Source organism: Leptonychotes weddellii, chromosome 16 (genome assembly GCF_054177405.1).
Source record: "Leptonychotes weddellii isolate Sample4059 chromosome 16, ASM5417740v2, whole genome shotgun sequence".
Taxonomy (NCBI): Eukaryota; Metazoa; Chordata; class Mammalia; order Carnivora; family Phocidae; genus Leptonychotes; species Leptonychotes weddellii.
The window spans coordinates 44,491,033-44,516,822 of NC_138384.1; the positions used below are offsets into that span (position 1 = coordinate 44,491,033).

The 25,790-nt window shown below is 45.8% G+C and overlaps 1 protein-coding gene across 3 annotated transcripts in view; it reads left to right on the forward strand.

The window, feature by feature from the left end:
- Positions 1-18,084: 18,084 nt before the first annotated feature.
- The window catches only part of SAE1 (SUMO1 activating enzyme subunit 1), a 79,597-nt gene continuing 71,891 nt past the window's right edge, over positions 18,085-25,790 (forward strand). The window contains exon 1 of one of the 3 annotated variants that reach the window (XM_081807181.1): positions 18,085-18,285. In XM_081807181.1, coding sequence (XP_081663307.1) covers positions 18,188-18,285 — 98 coding nt within the window. In that variant the 5' untranslated portion in view covers positions 18,085-18,187. The remainder of the gene's footprint in view (positions 18,286-25,790) is intronic. The other 2 variants (XM_081807182.1, XM_081807180.1) reach the window with 2 other exon arrangements.

A 25,790-nucleotide genomic window follows, 5' to 3' on the forward strand; every position in this document is an offset into this window, starting at 1 on the left:
GTAATTAAAAGGGAGCCTCTGTTAATATGGAGGGGAGGGGGCGCCCAGGGCAGGGTTGTTCAAGTTGAGATGGGAAGGAGAAGAGAATGTTCCGGGAGGAGGAAAAAACTTATTTCAGACCTGGCCAAGTCAAGGAACATTTAGGTTCCAGGAACAGGGAAAAAAAAAAAACTCAACCGGTATGAAAGAAAAATCTGGAGGTGAAGGCACCAAATCACTTCCTGGTATATTAACCCTACCAAAAAGAAAAAAAATGCCCCAAAACCTGGTCTGGGACTTAAGCTTTTTGTAAGAGTAATTTACAACCTCCTTCAGTGAGGTAATTCGCTTTCCCGATAAAAATATTGAAGCCGTTTGTGAATGAATTTTGAGGGTATGAAATTTGTTCTGGGAAAGTAGTGGTCCACCCACTTGACAGCTGACTGCCTGCCAGTCAAGATTCATAATTTTCAATCTTTTCTTTCGTTTCTTCTGGATCTCATCTCTAATCTCCTGATGGGTATTTAACCATTCTCTTCTCCCATAAAGTGTCCTTACCAGGAATAAATTTCTAATTCACCCACAAGAGACCTTTTTTCCCCCTTGCATGCATGATTGTAATAAAATGTTGGGACAGGGGCGCCTGGGTGGCTCAGTCTGTTAAGCGTTTGCCTTCGGCTCAGGTCATGATCCTGGGGTCCTGGGATCAAGCCCCACGTCCGGCTCCCTGCTCAGTGGAGAGCCTGCTTCTCCTTCTCCCTCTGCCTGCCACTCTGCCTACTTGTGCTCTCTAACTGTCGAATAAATAAATAAATAAATCTTTAAAAATATAAAATAAAATGTTGGCACATGCTTTTAACTAAATTGTCCAAAAGTTTTCCTTAACACGAGGCTAGTAGAGCAGGGCTATAAGAATGAAAAAGAAAATACCGCAAATCGTCTTTCCTTTTCTGTGCCTTGATTTCTGAATCCGTGTATTCTAGTTAATGGATGTAACAACACTGGTTGAGACCTTAGACCACATGGAGGACAGGACCCCATCCTTTCAAGCTGTGGTCTCCAGCTGGTGCCATCTCTGAAGCTTCAGCAGGCCATTCCAGAATTCTAGAGGGCCATCTGCTTTTAGGTAATGAAGAAAATGAGAGGGGCACCTGGGTGGCTCAGTCAGTTAAGTGTCTGCCTTGGGCTCAAGTCATGATCTCAGGGTCCTGGGATCGAGTCCCACATTGGGCTCCCCGCTCAGCTGGGAGTCGGCTTCTCCCTCTGCCTCTCCCCCACCCGGGTTTGTGCGTGCTCTCTCTCTCTCTCACTCACTTTCTCTCTGACTCAAATAAATAAATAAAATCTTGGGTGCCTGAGTGGCTCAGTTGGTTAAGCATCTGCCTTCAGCTCAGGTCATGATCCCAGAGTCCTGAATTCGAGTCTCGCATCGGGCTCCCTGCTCTGCAGGGAGCCTGCTTCTCCCTCTGCCTCTCTGTCTCTCATGAATAAATAAATGAAATCTTTATTTATTTTTTTTAAAGATTTTATTTATTTATTTGACACAGAGAGAGAGAGAGAGCACAAGCAGGGGGAGCGGCAGGCAGAGGGAGAGGGAGAAGCAGGCTCCCCACAGAGCAAGGAGCCCGATGTGGGGCTCGATCCCAGGACTCTGGAATCATGATCTGAGCTGAAGGCAGCGGCTTAACCAACTGAGCCACCCAGGCGCCCCAATAATTGAAATCTTTAAAAATAAATAAATAAAATCTTAAAAAGAAAAAAAGAAAGAAAATGAGAACATCAGCAAATCCCATGAGGCAAGATTTCTCCATGCCTTTTCAGTGTCCTACTAGAATGCTAACATTGTCTGTCAAGCCCTTCTGACATTCTAGAGGTCACTTAAAAAAAATTTTTTTTGTTTAAAATATTTATTTGAGAGAGAGCAGAGAGCACAAGCGGGGGAGGGGGGACAGAGGCAGAGGAAGACTCCCTGCTGAACAGGGAGCCCGATGCAGGGCTCGATGCCAGGCTCTATCCCAAAACCCTGGGATCATGACCTGAGCCGAAGGCAGACGCTTAATCGACTGAGCCACCCAGGCGCCTCTCTAGATGTCACTTCAACTTACTATTTGTTGATTAAGGTCTAGACTCTGAAAAGTTAAGGAGGATTCTCAAGTTTCAAGTGGTTTTTGTCTGGCAGAAAAGACAACCTTGAATCATATTAATCAGTTTTGTATCAAACTTTCCAACCTAATTCCTGCATTCTCTTTTTTTTTAAGATCTATTTATTTGAGAGCGCTCATACGTGCACACACACGAGTGGGGGAAGGGGCAGAAGGAGAGGGAGAGAAAGAATCTCAAGTAGACTCCCCGCTGAGCATAGACACCCCCCCCAACACACACACACACACACACTCCCCGCTGAGCATAGACACCCCCCAACACACACACACACACACATACGCTGGTTCCCATTACCCTGAGATCATGACCTAAGCCGAAAGCAAGAGTCAGACACTCAACCAGCTTAGCCACCCATGTGCCCCTCCTGCATTCTTTTTTATGTTGTCCATACATACCCACTTCTCATCGCCAACTTGGACCAGCTTTATTTTTCTGCTGGTTCCCTCGGGAATGAGTTAAGTTCATTCATATCCTTTAATACCCTTTCTAATAAACTGGTAGTCTAGTAGGTATAAACTGTTGTCCTGAGTTCTGTGAGCCACTCTAGCAAATTAATGGAATCAGAAGAAGAGGTTGTAGGAACGCTCCCATTTATAGCCAATCAGAAGGGCTTCCAATTCAAGGCTGAGGCTGGGGGTGGGCAGTCTTAATGAGAACAAGCTCTTAACCTGTGGGATCTCCTGCTAACTCCATGTGGATAGTATCAGAACGGAATTGAAGTGGGGAACATCAGCTGGTATCCCCCAGTTGCAGAACTGCTTGCTGTGGGAAAACCTCCAAGCATTTGGTGACCGGAGCACGGAACTATAGAGTGTTAGAGTATCTCCCTTAGAACCACTTTGGAAGGAGTTCCTGGCTGGCTCAGTGGAAAAAGCATCTGACTCTTGATCTTGGGGTCATGAGTTCAGGCACCACCTTGGGTGTAGAAATTACTTAAAAATGAAATCTTTTTTAAAAAGGGGTTGGAGGGGCACCTGGGTGGCTCAGTCGTTAAGCGACTGCCTTCGGCTCAGGTCATGATCCTGGAGTCCCGGGATCGAGTCCCACATCAGGCTCCCTGCTCAGCAGGGAGTCAGCTTCTCCCTCTGACTCTCCCCCCTCTCATGCTCTCTCTCTCTCATTATCTCTCTCAACAGATAAATAAAAATCTTTAAAAAAAAGGCATGCACAAGAATGTTCACAGCAGCATTAATCAAAAAATAGTCCCTAAGTGGGAACCACTTAAATGCCCATCAAGAGGAGAACAGACATGTAAATTGTAGTATATTTGCCACTCTTGAGAACCCCTGGATTGCTGGATTAGAAGACCTGATGTCAGAGTCCTTTGCAATACATCTTGGGCAATACATCTAGAGAACCTTCTCTTTCATGGGGCCCAAGCAGTCTTCAGAGCTTTCTTTTTTTTAAAATAAATATTGTATTTATTTATTAGCACAAGCAGGGGGAGCGGCAGAGGGAGAGGGAGAGGAAGAAGCAGGCTGCCCGCTGAGCAGGGAGCCAGACGCAGGGCTCGATCCCAGGACCCCGGGATCATGACCTGAGCTGAAGGCAGATGCCCAACCGACTGAGCCACCAAGGCGCCCCAGCCTTAGAGCTTTCTTGGCTGATGAGTGAGAGCAAGTCTCCCACCTGTGATACAAGTTGCCTCCAAAATTCCAAGAGAGCCACCAAACAATGTGGCTTTTTCTGCACAAGCGTGTGTGTGTGTGTGTGTGTGTGTGTGTGTGTGTAGTAGTAGTGGGGTGGGGGCAGAGGAAAGTTGCAAGTTTTAGCAATTTGCCCTTTATTTTAGGAAAGAAAATAACCCCCAAATTCCAAAATTCTTCCTCTGGACCTCCAAAATGTCTCTAAGCTTGGCAGATCCTTGTATTTTCCTGAGATGAAAAGAGGCATTATGGTATGTGGGATCTTGCTGACTGCCAACCCAATAGCTATTTCCTCTTTCTTCCTTACTAATCCAACCCTGGATTTACTGGGAAATTGGGGATAATGAAGTACAGGCTAGATCATTGGTCCTTTCGGTTCTCAAGGAAATGATGTCGCCCCCTAGAGGACATTTTGGGAATCACCGTGGGAAATTTGTGGGGAGTTTTTGTTTTTTGTTTTTAAGATTTTATATATTTATTTGAGAGAGAGAGAGAGTGTGAGAAACAGCATGAGAGGGGAGAGGGTCAGAGGGAGAAGCAGGTCCTGGCTAAGCCGGGAGCCTGATGTAGGACTCAATCCCAGGACTCTAGGCTGAAGGCAGTTGCTCAACCAACTGAGCCACCCAGGCGCCCCATGGGAAATTTGTGTTTATTTTGGGGTTGTCAGCTTGTTCCCAAGAGGACAGTATTGCTTCCTTGAGGGCATTTTGGAAGTTTGCGGGGACTCTTTTGGGCATCACAATAATGAGGGGGTTGTTACTGGCACTAGAGAACAGGGACCAGGGGATGATAGGATGTCCTGCAACATGACCTTGGTAATGAATGATCACCTATTGAACAAAATTAGCGATAGTTTTTAAATAATGGAAAGAGCTGTTTATACTGTTATATCAAACTGTAATGCTGAACTTTTCCAGTTTTGGAATTGTGTGCATAGCAAAGTCATGGCAGACCTGGGAATTTACGAGATGTATATTACCATCTTAGGGGTAATGAAAATGTTTTGGAGCTAGAAAGAGGTGGTGGTTACACAGCCTGGTGAGTGTACTGAACACCACCAAATTGTTCACTTTTTTTTTTTTTTGAGAGCGAGAGAGCAGGGGAGGAGCAGAGGGAAAGGGAGAGAGATAATCCCAAGCAGGCTCCATGCCCAGCATGGAGCCAACGTGGGTCTTGATCCCAAGACCCTGAGATCATGACCCCAGCTGAAAGCAAGAGTAGGAAGCATAACCCACTGAGCCACCCGGCGTCCCTGTTCACTTTATTTTTTTATTATTATTTTTTAAAGACTTTATTTATTTGACAGAGAGAGACACAGTGAGAGAGGGAACACAAGCAGGAGGAGTGGGAGAGGGAGAAGCAGGCTTCCCGCGGAGCAGGGAGCCCGATGCGGGGCTCCATCCCAGGACCCTGGGATCATGACCTGAGCCTAAGGCAGACGCTTAACGACTGAACCACCCAGGCGCCCCCCCTGTTAACTTTAAAATGGTTAGTTTTAGGGACGCCTGGGTGGCTCAGTCATTAAGCGTCTGCCTTCGGCTCAGGTCATGATCCCAGGGTCCAGGGATTGAGACCTGCATTAGGCTCCCTGCTCGGTGGGAAGCCTGCTTCTCCCTCTCCCATTCCCCCCGTTTGTGTTTCCTCCTGAAGAGGGAGTGACCTGATCCATGACCTATGAGTATGCAGTAACTTTTGTAAAATGATCACTTTGTGGAAAAGAGCCCTGAAAATCCAGCAACCTGCCCTATAAATTATTTTCTCCTGCTCTTCTAGACTCATTACACATCTAAAAGGGTCCTTTTTCCCACTTCCCCCCTTATACTTTCCTAAAGCTTACCGAGAAAATTTAATGTAATGGTATATTCTCAAATTTGGGGGTATACATGTTTTTAAACTTTTTGTGTTAAATTGAATTTCACATAAAAGAAGAAATACATGTAACTTAAAAGTAAGCATTTTATTTATTTATTTATTAAAGATTTTATGTATTTATTTGACAGAGACAGCAAGAGAGGGAACACAAGCAGGGGGAGTGGGAGAGGGAGAAGCAGGTTTCCCGCCGAGCAGGGAGCCCTAGGCGGGGCTCGATCCTAGGACCCTGGGATCATGACCTGAGCCAAAGGCAGACGCCTAACCATCTGAGCCACCCAGGCACCCCAAGATGGTACATTTTTTTTTTTAAGATTGTATTTATTTATTTGACAGAGAGAGAGACAGTGAGAGCAGGAACACAGGCAAGGGGAGGGGGAGAGGGAGAAGCAGGCTTCCCACCGAGCAGGGAGCCCGATGTGGGGCTTGATCTCCGGACCCTGGGATCATGACCTGAGCCAAAGACAAATGCTTAACGACTGAGCCACCCAGGCACGGCCTAATAAATCATTTAATGCTAAGGATCAGTTTTAGTCCTTCAAAATATTTTGACTCCCTTTATTTTTATTTCTATGATACATGCACATTTCACTTAAAAATATACGACAACTCAGCGGAAGTGTTTATTTCCAAAGTCTTATCCAACAGACACTTGATATAACCCTCTGCAGCATGGTTATCCTAGATTTCCAAATGTTTTTCCTGTACAAAGAGGTTATTTGAGCCTGTCATTGGCATTTTGCCCTGGGATCAGGAAGTAGCACAGCATAGTTGAAGAGTTTGGGATTCAGGACTTTAAAATGAGGGTTTTGTTTATTTTTTCAAAGATTTTATTCATTAATTTGTTAGAGAGAGAGAGAGAGAGCACAAGCAGGGGGAGCGGCAGGCAGAGGGAGAAGCAGGCTCTCCGCCAAGCAAGGAGCCCAATGTTGGACTCGATCCCAGGACTTTGGGATCATGACCGGAGCCGAAGGCAGACACCCAACCAACTGAGCCACCCAGGCATCTCAAAGTAAGGGTTTTTTTTGTTTGGTTTTTTTTTTTAAGATTTTTATTTATTTATTTAACAGAGAGAGGCACAGCGAGAGAGGGAACATAAGCAGGGGAGTGGGAGAGGGAGAAGCAGGCTTCCCGCAGAGCAGGGAGCCCAATGCGGGGCTCGATCCCGGGACCCTGGGACCACGACCTGAGCCGAAGGCAGACGCCCAACCATCTGAGCCACCCAGGCGCCCCCAAAGTAAGGGTTTTAAAAAAACTTTTTAGGGACACCTGGGTGGCTCAGTCGGTTAAGCATCTGCCTTTATTCGGCTCCAGTCATGACTTTGGGGTCCTGGGATCGAGTCCCACGTCGAGCTCCCCGCTCCATGGAGAGTCTGCTTCTCCCTCTGACCGTTCTTCCCCCCCACCGCCGCCTGCCCCAGCTCGTGCTCTCTCTCTCTCAAATAAACGAATAAAATCTTAAAAAAAAAAAAATAAAAACTTTTTATTGTGGAAAAATTCAAACATATACAAAAATAGAGGAAAAAGTAAAACGAATCCTCATGTACCTATTACCCAATTTCAAGAATTATAAACTCAACCAGGGACTCCTGGGTGGCTCATGGGTTAAGCGTCTGTCTCTAGATTTAGGCTCAGGTCATGATCTCAGGGTTGTGGGATCAAGCCCCAGAGTTCCCATCCGGCTCCAAGCTCAGTGGGGAGTCTGCTCCAGATTCTCTTTCCCTCTGCTCCTCCCCCAACACCCTCCTCCCAACCCCCATGTGCGTTCTCTCTCTAAAAAGAAACAAATAAATCTTTAAAAAATAAAAATAAACTCGGCTAAAGTCAGCTCCTTACTCCTACTCATTGACCATCCCCCTACTCTGCTAGTTAAGCATTTTTTTTTAAGTTTATTTATTTTTAAGTAATCTCTACACCCAACATGGGGCTTGAACTCACAACCCCGAGCTCAAGAGTCAGGCACCCCACTGAGCCAGCCAGGTGCCTGCCCTTATTTGCGTGTGTGTGGTTTTTTTTTTTTAAGAGTTTATTTATTTATTTGACAGAGAGCAGGAGAGAGTGCAAGAGAGAGCACAAGCAGGGGGAGCAGCAGAGGGAGAGGGAGAAGCAGGCTCTCAGCTGAGCAGGGAGCCCCATGTGGGACTCGATTCCAGGACCCAGGGATCGTGACCTGAGCTGAAAGCAGATGCTCAACCGACTGAGCCATCCAGGCACCCTACCCATATTTGTTTTTTAAGTAAGCCCAATGTGGGACTTGAACTCAAGACTCTGAGATCAAGAGTCACATGTCCCACTGACTGAGCCAGCCAGGCGCCCCTAATTGATGTCTTTTAAACAAACCCTAAGAGTTCTTTGGTTCTAGCAGGAAGGGCAGGAAAAGAATTGAAAACTGGAGGGCGCCTGGGTGGCTCAGATGGTTAAGCGTCTGCCTTCGACTGAGGTCATGATCTCAGGGTCCTGGGAGCGAGTCCCGCATCGGGTTCCCTGCTCAGTGCAGAGCCTACTTCTCCCTCTCCCTCTGCCACTCCCTCTGCTTGTGCTCTTTTGTCTATCTCTCTGTCAAATAAATAAATAAAATCTTTAAAAAAAATTGAAAACTGGAATAAAAACACCACACAGATCTTTGCTCCAGGGTTCTCTACCCTGACTGCATTTCAGAATCATCTGGGGAGCATTTTGTAAAAATCCCAATGTCTCAGTTCCTCCCCAGACCAATTAATCAGTCTCTGAAGGTGGGGCCTGGGCGCTATATTTGCTGAAAAACTCCCCAGATACTCCTAATGTGCAGGTGGGACTGAGAACCACTGCCTTGGTTAATAGTGAGCAGTCACCTGAGTGGAGGTAATTATGTAATTCTGAAACCCAGGGACCTGATCTATTGAATAACTGCTCTCCACCCCCTTCAACTGACAAAATCTCAGTTTTGGCAACTGCTCTGATTAGCTGTTGCTGAAAAACAAACCGCCCCATGGGTATATATCCCATGGTCTCAACAGGGTCTCCAAGAGATATCTGTACACATTTGTTTATAGCAACATTATTCACAAGTCAAAAGGTTAAAAGCAACCCAAATGTCTACTGAATGAATGGATGGATGGATAAACAAAATGTAGTATATACTTACAATGGAATATATTCATATTCAGCCTTAAAAAGAAGATGGAAGGAGGGCATCTGGGTAGCTCAGATGGTTAAGCATCTGCCTTCGGCTCAGGTCATGATCCCAGGGTCCTGGGATAGAGTCCTGCGTCAGGCTCTCTGCTCAGCGGGGAGCCTACTTCTCCCTCTGCCTCTCCCTCTACATCTCCCCCAGCTCATGCTCTCGCTCTCTCTCTCTGTCTCCTTCTCTCTCAAATAAATAAATAAAATCTTTTAAAAAATTATCTCTAAGAACGGAAGATACTGCTGTTGTCAACTGTGCAAAATGCAATCGGCCATAGTGATAATCAAGAGAACTTACTGAATCCCCTTGTTTCCATAATTATTTCCTTAGTTGGCATTATTTAACCCTGGGAATATTTGCAGTTAAATATAGAAATTGTCTAGTGGCTCAGACCTCTGGAATTAATGTTTTGGTTTAAGGAATTTGTGTATATTTGGGTTTTTGTATGCAGGAAGTGTTTAAGAGAATCTGGCCTATTGGTGCTCAAAATTTTTCCCTGCATTGATTTTTTTTAAGATTATTTATTTATTTACTTATTTGAGAAAGCGCGCGAGAGAGAGCGCAAGAGAGAGCATGAGCTGAGGGAGAGGCAGACTCCCACTGAGCCTGACTTGGGGCTTGATCCCAGGCCTGATTCCAGGATCCCGGGATCATGACCCAAGCCAAAGGCAGATGCTTTTTTTTTTTTTTTTTTAAGATTTTATTTATTTGCGAGAGAGAGAATGAGAGAGAGAGAGCATGAGAGGGAGGAGGGCCAGAGGGAGAAGCAGACTCCGAGCTGAGCAGGGAGCCCGACGTGGGACTCGATCCCGGGACTCCAGGATCATGACCTGAGCTGAAGGCAGTCGCTTAACCACCTGAGCCACCCAGGCGCCCCCCAAAGGCAGATGCTTAACTGACTGAGCCAGCCAGGCGCCCCAATTTTTCCCTGCATTGATTTAAAGACCTGAAGTGACTGTGAAGTTGTTTAGTCAAAAAAAATGTGTGTGTGTGTGAGACAGAGAGAGAGAGAATGTGCCCAAACTTCAAATTAATGAATCTAGACAAAAGATGTATGAACATGGCTTTTCTTTTTCTGCCATCTTGGAGTCTGTGGAGGCCTGCTGGGAACAGGACTCCTATAATGCCAAATAATGTCTGGAAGGCTATGATCCAAGGCCATTTTTGCTAGCTATAAGCGGGGTCTCCAGAACCAGAGGGAGCACACAGCTCTTCTTAAAATCGAAGGTGTTTATGCTTGACTGAGCCACGGAATTATATCTAGGCAAGAGATGTGCTTATGTGTACAAAGCAAAGAACAACACAGTGACTCCTGGTGGCAAACCAAACAAAACCAGGGTAATCTGGGGAAAAGTAACTCGTGCTCATGCAAACAGTGGCATGGTTCGTGACAAACTCCGAAGCAACCTTCCTGCTAAAGCCATTGGCCACAGAATCCGTGTGCTGCTGTACCCCTCAAGGATTTAAATTTAATGAAAAGTAAATAAATAAATGTGTAGATTTAAAAAAAATAAGATGTGGGGCGCCTGGGTGGCTCAGTTGGTTAAGCGACTGCCTTCAGCTCGGGTCATGATCCTGGAGTCCCGGGATCAAGTCCCGCGTCGGGCTCCCTGCTCAGCGGGGGGTCTGCTTCTCCCTCTGATCCTCTTCCCTCTCGTGCTCTCAGTCTCTCATTCTCTCTCTCTCAAATAAATAAATAAAATCCTTAAAAAAAAATAAGATGTATGAACATTCATTGGGCTATTTTTTCTGTAAGCTTGAAAATCTTCAAAATAAAAATACGTGGGGCACCTGGCTGGGTCAGTTGGTAAAGCCTGCAACTCTTGATCTCAGGGCCCCATGTTGGGTGTAGAATGTACTTAAAAAAAAGATTTTGTGGGGCGCCTGGGTGGCTCAGTCGTTAAGCGTCTGCCTTCGGCTCAGGTCATGATCCCAGGATCCTGGGATCGAGTCCCACATCGGGCTCCCTGCTCCGGGGGAAGCCTGCTTCTCCCTCCCCCACTCCCCCTGCTTATTTTCCCTCTCTCGCTGTGTCTCTCTCTGTCAAATAAATAAATAAAATCTTTAAAAAAAAAAGATTTTGTGTTTATTTATTTTATTTTATTTTTTTAAAGATTTTATTTATTTATTTGACAGAGAGATCACAAGTAGGCAGACAGGCAGGCAGAGGGAGAGGGAGAAGCAAGCTTCTCCCAAAGATTTGGGAGGAATCCCAAGATTTTGTGTTTAAAAAAAAAGTTAGGGACGCCTGGGTGGCTCAGTCGGTTAAGTGTCTGCCTTTGGCTCAGGTCATGGCCCCAGGGTCCTGGAATCGAGCCCCACATTGTGCTCCCTGCTCAGCGAGGAGCCTGCCTCTCCCTCTGCCTGCCGCTCCACCTGCTTGTGCCCTCTCTCTCTGACAAATAAATAAAAATAAAATCCATAAAAATTAGTTAATTAATTAATTAACTAATTAAAAAGTTACCAAATAGCGTCAATTATTCTCATTCTGTTCCTGAACTTCAAGCCATTTGGACCCTCATCTCATCCTCTGGATTAGGATAAGGGGTAAGGTCAAGGTTGGAGGCTGGATTGGACGTCAGGAAAGCAGTTAGGAAAGGGCCTTTGCTGGGAGCCAAGCAATTTTTGGAAGAAACTACGGATCTGAAGAGGCAGGTACCTCCCAGACATGCTCATTTCAAAGAGAAGCTCAAATCATTCTAAGCAAAGTGATGTTTACTCTGGACGTGTCTCTTTAGCTGTCAGGATCCTGATTTTTTAAGTTCTCTATTTGCCTCAAAGTACAACAGTCACATACTGTAATTAACAAATAGATTTTCAGTATTAAAAAAAAGATCATTCATGATCTAGTTTCTTTTTTTTTTTTTAAAGATTTTATTTATTTATTCATGAGAGACAGACAGAGAGAGAGAGGCAGAGGGAGAAGCAGGCTCCCAAGGAGCAGGGAGCCCGATGTGGGACTCGATCCCAGGACCCTGGGATCATGACCTGAGCCGAAGGCAGACGCTTAACCATCTGAGCCACCCAGGCGCCCTAGTTTCTTTTTTTTTTAAGACATTATTTTTAAGGGGTGCCTGCTGGCTTGGTTGGTAGAGCATATGACTCATGATCATGCGACTTTTTAAAAAATATTTTATTTATCTACTTGACAGAGCAAGAGAGCACAAGCAGAGGGAGCAGTAGAGGGAGAGGGAGAAGCAGGCTCCCCACTGATGCCCAATGTGGGGCTCCATCCTAGGAGCCTGGGATCACGACCTGAGCCGAAGGCAGCTGCTTAACCATCTGAGCCACCCAGACACCCCATGATCATATGACTCTTGATCTTAAGGTTGTGGGTTTGAGCCCCAATTGGGTGTGGAGCCTACTTAAAAAAATTTTTAAAAGACTTTAAGTAATCTCTACATCCAGTGTGGGGCTTGAACTCACAACCCAGTAGCCACGCAGCCAGCCAGGCATCCCCATGATCTGGTTTCTTTTCTTTTCTTTATTATTTTTTAAAAGAGTTTTTTAAAGATTTTATTTTTAGGTAATCTCTACACCTAACATGGGGCTTGAACTCACAACCCTGAGATCAAGAGTCACATGCTCTACCAACTGAGCCAGCCAGGTGCCCGCATGATCTGATTCCTTTTTTTTTTAAATTTTTATTTTTATGTTAATCACCATACATTACATCATTAGTTTTGATGTAAATAATCTGATTTCTTTTTTTTTTAAAGGTTTTATTTATTTATTTATTTGAGAGAGAGAGAGAGAGAGAGAGAAAAACAGCATGAGAGGGGAGAGGGTCAGAGGGAGAAGCAGGCTCCCCGCTGAGCCGGGAGCCCGATGTGGGACTCGATCCCAGGACTCCGGGACCATGACCTGAGCTGAAGGCAGTCGCTTAACCAACTGAGCCACCCAGGTGCCCTGATTTCTTAATTGATGCCTTTATCCCCTTCAGTTCCCGTGGCTCAGTCACCTGACTTGTCTTCATTCCTCACATCTCTACTTGGTCATTACTTCCTCTGAGAGATTACAAAATAGTCCCCAGCGTTTATGTATCACCTAGCTCAGGGCTGGGCCCAGAGAAGGTCCTCAGGGAATACTGAATGAATGAGCGTGTGATCAGAAAGATGGAGAGTGTTGGCAGAGAAGGGGAAAGAGAGTTAGTGAGAGAAAGAGAGTAGGGTGAGGGAAAGAGAAAGAGAGAGAGAGAGAGAGAGGCCATTTGCGTGTGAATGGCCACAAGCCAAGGGGAGGAACAGAGAAGGAAACATTACAGAGAAAGAAGAAAGCATGAGGAGAGAGTTGATAGGGGGCAGCATCCAGGTAATCTAATGCCGTGTAACAAGTGATCCCAAAACTTTGTGGTGTAAATCAACAGCGATCATTTATTTTGCTTGCTGATCAGAGCTTTGGGCAGGACTTGGAAGGAATGGCTTGTCTCTGCTCTATTTGGGGTGGCCTCACCAGCTGCCAGAGGATCTGCCTCCAAGATGGCTCACTCACATGGCCAACAGGTTGGTGCTGGCTGTTGCCTGGGGCTGTTGGCCTCTCTGAGGGTCAGGAGCTTTGTCTCCTCTCCACGTGGACTTCTCTTTGGGCTGTTTTGACTTCTCCTAGCAAGGAGGCTGGGATTAAAATCAAGTATCCCAAGGAAGGGAAAGTTGAAGCTTCCATTTCCTTTTATTTTTTTTTAATTTTACAGCGTTAGTGAGATATTCACATAGCACACAACTCACCTATTTAAAGTACAGTTCAGTGAGTTTTGGTATATTTCATTATTAATTTTTTACAATTGTGATTAAAACCATACATAACATAAAATCCACTTTTTTTTTTTAAGATTTTATTTATTTATATGAGAGAGAATGAGATAGAGAGAGAGCATGAGAGGGGGGAGGGTCAGAGGGAGAAGCAGGCTCCCTGCTGAGCAGGGAGCCTGATGCGGGACTCGATCCCAGGACTCCAGGATCATGACCTGAGCTGAAGGCAATCGCTTAACCAACTGAGCCACCCAGGCGCCCTCCACTTTTTTTTTTTAAGTAAGCTCTATGCCCAACATGGGACTTGAACTCATGACCCTGAGATCGAGAGTCGCATATTCTACTGACGGAGCCAGCCAGGCACCCCACCATTTTAACCATTTTAATTATACAACTCAGTGGCATGAAGGACATTCACGATGTTATGAAATCATCATCACCATCTATTTCTTTTTTCATCAGCTTTCATGATAGACTTCTTTCACCTAGCAAAATGTTTCTGGGACATGTTGTAGCATGTGTCAATGCTTCATTCTCTCTCTCTCTCTTTTTAAGGATTTTTTTTTTTGAAAGATTTTATTTATTTATTTGTTAGAGAGAGAGCACGCGAACACGAGCAGGGGGAGGGGCAGAAGGAGAAGCAGACTCCCCGCCGAGCAGGGAGCCCACCATGGGGCTCCATCCCAGAACTCTGAGATCATGACCTGAGCTGAAGGCAAACACTTAACTGACTGAGCCACCCAGGCGCCCCAATGCTTCCTTCTTTTTTATGGCTGAATGATATTCCACAGTACGCATCTGACACATTTTGTTTATCCTTTCATCCAAGACAGTTGGATTGTTTTTCCTTTGGCTATTGTGAATAGCACTACAATGAAGATTGGCATACAAGTATCTGAGGGCCTGCTTACAATTCCTCAGGGTATATACCTAAGAGTGCAGTTTCTGGGTCATAAGCTAATTGTGTTCAGCTTTTTTTTTTTTTTTTTAAAGATTTTATTTATTTAACAGAGAGAGACATAGCGAGAGCAGGAACACAAGCAGGGGGAGTGGGAGAGGGAGAAGCAGGCTTCCCGCAGAGCGGGAAGCCCGATGTGGGACTTGATCCCAGGACTCTGGGATCATGACCTGAGCCGAAGGCAGACGCTTAACGACTGAGCCACCCAGGCGCCCTGTGTTCAGCTTTTTTGAGGGGAAGCTGCACCTTCCTTGCTTCCTTCCTTTAAGATGTTATTTATTTGTCAGAGAGAGAGAGAGAGAACGAGCCGGGGGGGGGGGCAGGCAGGCAGAGGGAGAAGCAGGCTCCCCACTGAGCAAGGAGCCCAATGCGGGACACGATCCCAGGACTGAACCCAGGACCCTGGGATTATGACCTGAGCTGAAGGCAGACGCTTAACCGACTGAACCACCCAAGCGTCCCAAGCTGCACATTTCTTAAGGCCTGGATGTAGAAATTAGTTCAGCGTTCACTTCCATCTTGTTCTATTGATCAAGCAGTCACAGAGTACAGATTCAAGGACAGGGGACATTGACTCCCCCCACTCAATATCACTGAAGAATATCAAAGGATTTGTGGGCATGTTTTATTTTTTATTATTATTTTTTAAAATAAGCTCTAGGCGCAACATGGGGCTTGAGCTCATGACCTCCAGATCAAGAGTTGCATGCTCCACCAACTGAGCCAGCCACCAACTGCCCCAGATTTGTGGACCTGTTTTAAACTTCCCACAGAGTGTGTGGGGGTGAAGGAGTAAGGGTCAAGGAGATACCCTCAGGGAGGCAGAGTCAGAAAGAATGAGAGGCACCTAAGTGGCTTAGTTGGTTAAGCAGTTAGTGTCTGCCTTTGGCTCAGGTCATGATCCCAGGGTCCTGGGATTGAGCCCCTTGATGGGCTCCCTGCCCAGTGGGGAGCCTGCTTCTCCCTTTCTGTCTGCCCCTCTCCTTCTCTTTCTCTCTCAAAGAAATAAATAAAAGCTTTAAAAAAAGAGAGAGAGAATGAACTTAAATTCTGGGTCACAGCAGGTGCAGCCGTCCTTTCTGCCGGGGGGTCTTCCAGTGTTTTGTTAAACTTTATTTACTCTGTAAAGCTCAGCAGAAAGTTTACATTCTCAGAATATCCTTTTTCTGGCTCCAACACTAAGTCAAACACTGTCATAGCTCTTTCTTCTTTTCCTTCACAGCACTTCGGGAAGTTTCTATTTATGTGACTGTTTTATCTCTCCCACTGCATTATGAGTGTCCCTAAAGCAGGAGTATGTCCATTTTTATCATTATTGTATCCCCAGGGCCTGGCACAAAGTCAAACACATAGTAGGGATATGGTAAATATTTTTTGAGAATATTTAGTAAATATTGATAAAATACTTCCTGTCTTCCCTATTAGCTGGTCAGCACAACACAGGGTGGATCCATGTTTCTTTTGTTCACCATATTCATGCCCTTGTATTGTCCTCTCCTGTAATGAATACAATGGTGTATGATCAACGGGATATTACAGAAGTGGCAGTGTGTGACTTCCAAGGCTGAGTTATAAAAGATATTGCTGGGGTGTCTGGGTGACTCAGTTGGTAAGTGTCTGCCATTGGCTCAGTCATGATCCCACGTCCTGGGGTCCAGCCCAGCATTGGGCTCCCTGCTTAGTGGAGAGTCTGCTTCTACCTCTGCCCCTCCCCTGCTCATGATCTCTCTCAAATAAATAAATAAAGTCTTTTTAAAAAATAAAGTAAGGGGTGCCTGGGTGGCTCAGTCGTTAAGCGTTTGCCTTCATCTCAGGTTGTGATCCCAGGGTCCTGGGATCGAGCCCCGCATCGGGCTCCCTGCTCAGCGGGAAGCCTGCTTCTCCCTCTCCCGCTTCCCCTGCTTGTTTTCCCTCTCTCGCTGTGCCTCTGTCAAATAAAGAAATAAAAAATCTTAAAATAAAATAAAAGGCATTGCTGCTTTCACCTTGTTCTCATGGATCACTCACTCTGGGGGAAGCCAGCCACCATGTCATGAGGACACTCCGGCAGCCCAGTGGTTAGGCCCACGTGGAGCGGAACTGAGGTCCCCAGCTATCAGCCCACATCAGCTTGGTAGCCATTGGAGTGAGTCACCTCGGAAAGGGATCTTTCATTACAAGCCATCAGATGACTATAGCCCCAGCTGACATCTGACTGCATCCTCATGAAAGACCTTGTGCCAGAACAGCCCAGACAAGCTGCTCTGAATCCCAGACCCACAGAAACTATAAGAGATAATAAATATTTATTGTTGTTTAAGTCCCTAATTTTTTACATAATTTGTTCCAAGTCCATAACCAAGAGTAAGCGTTGGCCAAAAATTTTTTTTTTGGAGTGATATTGTGATCTTGGATGAATTCCTACCCCTTTCTGAGTCCCAGAGTTGTAATCTGTAAGAGGGGATGAAATATCCATCTCTGAGGTTCACAGAGTATGTACCTCAGAGGCAAGGTCGGAGCACATGGTAGAAGCCTAATGTACCACCAACAGTACGACCTCCTGATGAAGCATGTGGGCCACACTGCCTGGGTTTGAATCCTAGTTTCATTACTTCTAAGCTATAAGACTTCGTTCAGGCTACTGAACTTTGCTGGACCTCAGACTCCTTAGCTATGAAATAGCAGTACTAAAAAACCTAACTAATCTCATAAGGATTAGAGAAAGAATTCACATAAAATCCATTTTAACTCCATGAGAAGACAGTGTTATTTTTTTTTTTTCAGTGCTCCACCTGGCCTAGCACTGAGATCAATGATTGACGCATAACAAGTGCTCAGTAAGTACTTGTTGAATGGGTAATAAAAAAAGACACCTTGACTAAGGAAAATAGGTATAAGCTAATACTAGCCTACGAGGCCCTACAGGAAGTCCCACTTGCTTCATCTACGATTTCACTCTTACCACCTGCCCATCCTCTCACTCTGCTCCAGCCACCTTGCCCTCTCCACAGTTCCTCAGCTATCCTAGCACATTCCAGCTTCAGGGCCTTTGCACCTGCTCTTTGCCCTGACTGGAAATGCTCCATCTCCCAGTTATCCACATGGCTTGTTTATTCGGTCCCTTCAGATCTCTGTTCAGTATCACTTTCTCTGAGAGACCTCTCTGGCCACTCCTGCAACCCTGTAATCCCATATCCGCCTTTATTTTTCTCCACATCATTTATCATGGCCTGATTTCTATTCTGTGGGCACCCCTCGATAGAACGTAAGCTCTATGAGGGCAGGGCTTTGTCTATTTTATTCGCTGCTCTATTTCAAAACCCCCAATGCCGGGATTTCAGCAGGTACTAGATAAATATTCGCCGAATTAATAGCCCCGTAAATCAGCACTTGGGTATCTGCCGTCTCGGGGCGTTAAACCGCGCCATTTTTGGGCCAGGAATGGCTGCAGCTTCGTCACGTGACTGGCAGTCCCGCTGGCCCGCCTTTGAGGCTGGGGAGGTCCACGTGGTCCCGGGCTCTAGGGGCGGGCCGGGCCGTGGAGGAGGTCCTGCGCAGGCGCGGCCTCTGGCGCAGGCGCAGAGGCGGCCCGGGCGAGCGGCCGGCGGCGGTTGGCGGCGCGTGGGGCCGGCGGGCGGTTACCGTGGGCAGGACCCGAGTGCAGGCAGCTAGAGCCGGCGCCATGGTGGAGAAGGAGGAGGCTGGCGGCGGCATCAGCGAGGAGGAGGCGGCGCAGTATGACCGGCAGATCCGTCTGTGGGGATTGGAGGCCCAGAAACGGTCAGGGCCAGAGCGGCTGTGGGACTGAGGGTCTGGAGGGGGCGTCTGGCCTGAGGCGTTGGCGGCCCTCACGGAGCCGGAGGGTCTGATTTGAAGCGAGGAGGCGGGAATTTTATGTGCCCGGGGAGGGTGGCCTTGAGAGGACTGGAGGGGTTGGTTAGGGGTGTTTCTGGAAGATGTGGGGAGGGGGACCTCCCAGCGTGGGGGGGAGGGTTATTCCGAGGGAGGCCTCTGGAAGGGGCGGTGGGGGAGTCCTGAGGGATCAGGAGGACTCAAACTCAAGGACGCAGACGCCCGAAGGGAGTGGTGGTGGTGGGCGCTTAGGGAGTAGGAGGGTGCAAGGGGAGGATGAAGTGGGGGCGTAGTTCATTCATTCGTAGATTGCGGGAACCTGTTCTCTGCTGGACGCCGGGGAGACCGGCCCACCGAACACGGGCGAGCTTACCTTCTTGTGGTTTCGAAAGGGTGGGCCAATTTGAAAGAATGAGGGTTTTTGAGGCGTTTTGGAGCAAGTTATTTCAACTGAGAATCTTGAGAGGCCCGGAGAGCCTAGGGGCTGGAGCTACCCGAAGAGGTTGCTTATGCCTAGTTACGGGGGTGTGTCTAGAGAGGACTGGGCACTAGGGTTGGGCATACCTTGGGTACTGAATAGTTATCGGAGGGGATGAGGTCTTTGAAAGAGGCGATTGATTAGATCAAATATTTATTGAGCACCTGCCACAAGCACTGTTCTAGGCACAGAGCATATATTAGTGAACTGGACGGACTCCTTGCCTGCATGGAGTGTACATTCTGGTGGGGGAAGCAATAAACATAAAGAAATAATATAATAGGTAATAGGCGAGTGCCAGGGAGAGAAATACAGCAGGGTACCAGCATCAATAAAGAATGTTGAGGTGGGAGAGCTATTTTGATAGGGAGGCCAGGGAAGGCCTCTGAAGAGATAACATTGAGCCTCAGACCTGTATGAAGGAAAAAGAGCCATGTGGAAAAACTTTGCTAGCAGAGAGAAAGCGGCTGGTGTAAAGTCCTGGAGGCCAGAGCATGCTTGGCAAGTGAGAGAAAGAAACAGAAAAGCTACTCCTCATTTGATTTGGAGTAGCTTTTTTATTCCAAGTGTTCTGGGAAACCCACTGGAGAGTTTTGAGCCTAGGAGTAACGCGATCAGGTTTGCATTTTAAAAGGATCAGTCTTGCTGTGGGGAGAGTAGGTCGAAGTGGGCAGAAGCAGAGATAAGGATTCTGGTTAGGAGACCGTGGTAATAATCCCCTTGGGACGTAGGTAATGGTGGCTTCAAACTCTAGAGAAGGGGACAAATACATATTCTGATTATATTTTCAAGGTGGGGGAGGGGACGGGTTTTGCTGAAGGATACAGTGTGTGGGGTATGAGAGGCAGAACACAAGGATGACTTTAAGGTTTCTTTGGTTTGAGCAGCTGGAAAGATGGAATTGCCATTTATTGACTGAGATAGTGGGGTGAGTGAAGAAGCAAGAGTTCTCTTTTGGACTTAGGTTTTAGATGGTTATTTATGTCTGGAAATATATGAGTGGTTGAGTTGAGAGATGAGGTCTGTTTGAGGGGGGGAGGTATGTGATGTGAGTCCAGAGTATAGAGTTAATTGATCTAAGGATAAAGAGGCAGGCAGGTCAAGAGAATTTAGTTTGAGAGGTGGGAGTTTCTAGAATTTTTTGGTGAGAGAGAGTGTGTGTTTGGGGGGGTGAGGTGGGGCGAACCTGAGTTTTCAGGCTTATTTCAGCTGTGGGGTTTTATGTGGTTGGGGGAGGGGGCATTGTGAGGCATTAGCAAGCATTGGTCTGAGGACCCAAGGCATCTGAAGTGGAAGATTGGGAATTAAATGGTGAAAATGGGCCTGAGGACATAGGTGGGGCTGGTTGATTTTAGGGACTGCTATTTGAAGAAGGTTTGAGTGTTAGGAGGTCCTAAAGGGTTGGGAAAGAGATCCTAAGTGTATTAGAAGGGCTCATCCAAAGGGTTGGGGCAGCAGGTAGTTTTAAGGTAGGGCAAAGCTGGTGAAGATTAAGATGGAATGTAGTGAGAGAACTGTCAAGAGGGTAGGAATGATTCCTCTGAGGAGCAGTAAAGAATGATGGATGGGGGCTGCTGAAGAGGAGATGACCTAAGGGACAAATCAAAGTCAGGGTATAGAATTCTTGGGAAATGGGAGTTATTCTGAGGGAGTGGAGAGGTACCGAACTCAGTGGAGAACCTGAAAAGGATTGATTGAGCGTCCTGGGAGGGAAGGAAGGGGGGGGTGATCTGTAATTTGGACCTCTGTATTTATAGACAATCTTGCAGAGTTTGTTAAAGTGCCTTCATGTCCATTTTTCTTTTTCTTTTTTTTTTTAAGATTTTATTTATTTATTTGACAGAGAGAGACACAGCGAGAGAGGGAACACAAGCGGGGGGGAATGGGAGAGAGAGAAGCAGGCCTCCTGCGGAGCAGGAAGCCCGATGTGGGGCTCGATCCCAGGATCCTGGGATCATGACCCGAGCCGAAGGCAGACACTCAACGACTGAGCCACCCAGGCGCCCTCATGTCCATTTTTCAACCGAGTCTCATATCAGCTCTGAAGTAGGAAGAGCAGTGATTTCCCCTGTACAAATAGGAAGGAGGCTCCACAAAGCAAATTGACTTGCCCCTAGGGAAACTCCAGGTGGAATAGAAGAGCTCTGGAGTCTGGGGTTCTTTTGTAAGATGGAAGGTGGCCTAGGAATCAGCTGATTGCGTTCTGGCAACATTTTGTTGCTGATTCTGTGTGATGTTGGACCAAGGTTATCAGAGAACTGGAAAGGAGAGTATAATGGTCTAGAGGTTAAAAACTGGGTTGTATCTTTCATACACTGTTTTTAAAGATTTATTTATTTATAGACAGTGAGAGAGGGAACATAAGCAGGGGGAGTGGGAGAGGGAGAAACCGGCTTCCTGCCGAGCAGGGAGCCCGATCCAGGGCTCCATCTCAGGACCCTGGGATCATGACCTGAGCCGAAGGCAGATGCTTAACGACTGAGCCACCCAGGTGTCCCTTTCATACACTTTTAAATTTTTTGAAATTAATTGCCAGCATTTAAAAATCTAGAGAATTGCCACATTTGAGACCATTTGAGCATCAGAAAGAAAAAAATTGGGGCGCCTGGCTGGCTGTTAGTGGAACATGACACTCTTGATTGGGGTTGTGAGTTCAAGCCCCACGTTGGATGTAGAGATTACTTAAAAATAAAGTCAAAAGATGGGCACCTGGATGGCTCCGTTGGTTGGGCGCCTGCCTTCGGCTCAGGTCATGATCCTGGAGTCCCAGGATCGAGTCCTGCATTGGGCTCCCTGCTCAGTGGGGAGTCTGCTTCTCCCTCTGACCCTCCCCCCTCTCATGCTCTCTCTATCTCATTCTTTCTCTCAAATAAATAAATAAATAAAATCTTTTAAAAAAATAAAGTCAAAAGAAGGAAGAAAGAGAGAACGAAATTGACTTAATTTAAAAATAATAATTTAGAATCCATAAGGCCAAGGAAATATTCAAACAAAGAAATTAAAAATGAGTTTATTGCCTTTGGAAGTGATTATTAATAATGTGCTTTCTGTGAAATAAGAACTTGAGTGTGTCATCGGTGAAGTTGTCCTGCTGACTATCTTTTATCCTAATCATGCTTTCAGAGAACAGAGGAACAAATTAGAGAACATTGAGGTAATAAGATGTCTAGGATGTGGGACATTTTTTTTTTTAAAAGATTTTATTTATTTACTTAGAGAGAGAGACAGCATGAGAGGGGAGAGGATCAGAGGGAGAAGCAGCCTCCCCACTGAGCCGGGAGCCCGACATGGGACTCGATCCCAGGACTCCGGGATCATGCACTGAGTCGAAGGCAGTCGCTTAACCAACTGAGCCACCCAGGCGCTCCTAGGATGTGGGACATTTTACAAGACAACTGTCCTGGTTCTATTACAAAAGTCAATGTCATGGAAGAACAAGGGAAAGGAGTGTTCTAGATTAAAAGAGCATAAAGAGATGAAGCCAAATGTAAGATGTAAACCTTGATTGGATCCTGGTTCAGAAAGAAAACTCCTAAAGAAACATCTTTTAGACAATAGTGGAAATTTGAATATTCAGTCCTATTAGGTGATATTTGAGAATTATTTTCTAGATGTGGTAATAGCATGGTTCTGAAGGAGAATGCCATATTTTTGGAGATGCATGCTAGAGGTGTGAAATGCCATGATGTCCTGTACGCATAAAAGGCAAAATGCTACCTATTCTTTTTACTTTATGTATGTTTCAAATTTTTATCACAAGAAGTTGGGAAAGAAATGTGATTCTCTTCCCTCCACCCCACCCCAGCCCTATGCCCCATGCCCCAGTCTGGCAATTTCTGTTATTTCTGTCTTCTCTTGAAGAATAGAAAAGTCAGAACTTCCACATTGATTGGAGCTAAGTAGGGACTGCCTCTGACATGGCACAGGGTTCTCTAGGGATCCTCTATCAGTTCAACTTCACTCATTTGATATAATTGCCTGGCCCCTGTCAGCATGTGACTTTGCATTTCTTGCTATGGTACATAGCCCATTTTATGGATGAGGTTCAAGGAAGAGCGCAGACTCCCAAGGTCATGCACCAAGTAGATAGAAGTAGGAGTTGAATCTAAGTCACTCACTTCAGGTTCATACTCTCCCCCACTCCGGGTCATTTTTGACAATAGGGGCTCATTTTTTCGGTCAAATTAGTGTAAAGGAGGGTGTTGAAGCTGGCAGCTGTGTATGTTTTCAGAATGTGTGCTTCAGCGGTTTCTGCAATATTTTTCACAACTAGGCCTGTCTGATTTTTCTTCCACTCAGCAGTAGTTTATCCCTTACCTAACTAAGCATGAGGAAGGGAGGGAGGTTGACTGGAAAGAGCAAAATAGATGATAAGCTCCATGAGGAAAAGTGTTTTGTTTTTTTGTTTTTTTTTAAAGATTTTATTTATTTATTTGACAGAGACACAGCGAGAGAGGGAACACAAGCAGGGGGAGTGGAAGAGGGAGAAGCAGGCTTCCCGCGGAGCAGGGAGCCCGACGTGGGGCTTGATCCCAGGACCCTGGGATCATGACCTGAGCCTAAGGCAGACGCCTAACGACTGAGCCACCCAGGCGCCCCAGGAAAAGTGTTTTATAAATGTCTGATAACTAAAGGGATTTGACTGGTCTTACTAAATTTCTAGTGCTTGCAAGTTTGTAGACATTCAGATATATTTGTTGGATGAAATGACTGTACTTTGCAAAGATGTAGGAAGTCAAGAAACCTGGGTTCAGTTCCCAGGTCTGCTAACCAGCTCTCTTGACCTTGGGTCAGTCTCACAGTTTGTTGGCCTTAAGTTCCACATCTGCAAAAAGGAGGGGTAAGTGTGACTACATTTTTAAGGACTCTTTCAACTCTGAAATTTTGACTTTACAAAAAAGGGACTTCAAAAATTTTCCTGTTTTCAGAGACTCATTATCCAACACTGCTGCTGTTCAGTAGAACTTCAGTTGGTTCCATAGTCACACATTTGCCATAGTTAGTGACGGAGTGCATACTGTGTTGTGGAGGCCAATCCTGATTGCTCATATAAGGACCAATTTATTGTAGTGTTGATAGTTAAGTTTGAATCGCAACAGCAGAAATTCTCAGTTATTTAACCTTGGATACATTCCTTCTCTGTGCTTTAGTGTCCTCATTTGTCAAATGGAGATAATAGAATCTATATTATAAGAGTGTTGAGAATTAAATGAAATAATGCATGGAGGTGCCTGGCGGGCTCAGTTGGAAGAGGATTCGACTCTTGATCTCGGGGTCATGAGTTTGAGCCCCACGTTGGGTGTAGAGATTGCTTAAATGAATAAAGACTTATAAAAAATGAGATAATGCATGAATAGTGCCTATGCTTATAGAGCATTTAGTAAATTATAGCTACAGTTACTTGACAAGTATAAATCATGAGTAACAAAAGCAGGAAGCTACATAGGAAATAGGTTGAGATAAATAAAGCAAATGTAAAGTAAACATTAGTGGGATGAGTGGAGACTCCAGAAGGATGAGGAAGATTGTAGGGGGAGCAATCTTAAGTTCTGTTTTGGATTCTGACAAGACATTGAAGTAAATGTAATGAATGAGCAGTTAGATGGAGCAAGATTGTAGATTTATTTTTTTTTAAAGTTTAGTTCGCTAACTTTTTTTTTTTAATATTTTATTTATTTGACAGAGAGAGACACAGCAAGAGAGGGAACACAAGCAGGGGGAGTGGGAGAGGGAGAAGCAGGCTTCCCCCGGAGCAGGGAGCCCGATGTGGGGCTCGATCCCAGGACCCTGAGATCATGACCTGAGCCGAAGGCAGACGCTTAATGACTGAGCCACCCAGGCGCCCCCCCCCCTTTTTTTTAAGATTTTATTTTATTCATTTGACAGAGAGAGACATAGTGAGAGCGGGAACACAAGCAGGGGGAGTGGGAGAGGGAGAAGCAGGCTCCCGCAGAGCAGGGAGCCCGATGCGGGGCTCGATCCCAGAACCCTGGGATCATGACCTGAGCCAAAGGCAGACGCTTAACAACTGAGCCACCCAGGCGCCCCTTCCTCTTGTATTCTGAATAAAATCCAAAGCTTTTAAAATCCATTGCCTTTCATGCTCTGCCTTGTCTGATCTTGGCTACAGCTCCCTGGTTCACTTTGTTCAAGCTCTTGAATTTTTCTGTTCCTCAAATATGCTAAACCTCTCTCTGGCCTAGAGACTTTGTGCTTACTTTTTACCCTACTTGAAATAGTCTTATAACCAGATTTTTGCATGACTCGTTATCACGCATTAAAATCTCAATAAATGTGGTTCAAGTGTGAATTTGGTATAGTCTTAGGAATTTTTAACCATGAGTGGAATTCAGTTGGCTTGGCTTAACTTGTGGTATGTATTGTGAATTCAAAGGTTGTGATAAAAAGGCTCTGGTTCCTTCCTTCTCAGAAATTTAAAAGGTATTCCTGTGGCAGTAGAAGGTAAGGATGAGAGAGCCTAATCAGCAAATATTTATTTAGAACCTACTGTGTACAAGACAACATGGAGAAGACATTGAAAGAGGAAAAATCAGGGGTGCCTGGGTGGCTCAGTCGTTAGGCGTCTGCCTTCGGCTCAGGTCATGATCCCAGGGTCCTGGGATCGAGCCCCGCATCGGGCTCCCTGCTTGGCCAGGAGCCTGCTTCTCCCTCTCCCACTCCCCCTGCTTGTGTTCCCTCTCTAGCTGTCTGTCTCTCTCTCTGTCAAATAAATAAAATAAAATCTTTAAAAAAAAAAAAAAAAAGAAAGAGGAAAAATCATAGATAGTGGTCAGAACTGTATTCCTATCCCAGTTCTGGCCACTCATGAGCTGTGAGAGCTTGGACACCTTTTCTGAGCCTCAGTTTTCTCCTTACTCCAGGCAGACTTGAATCCTTTCCTATGGAAACGTGATGGCCTATTCTGGGGTCTGTGGAGCCCTTTGGACTTCTTTTT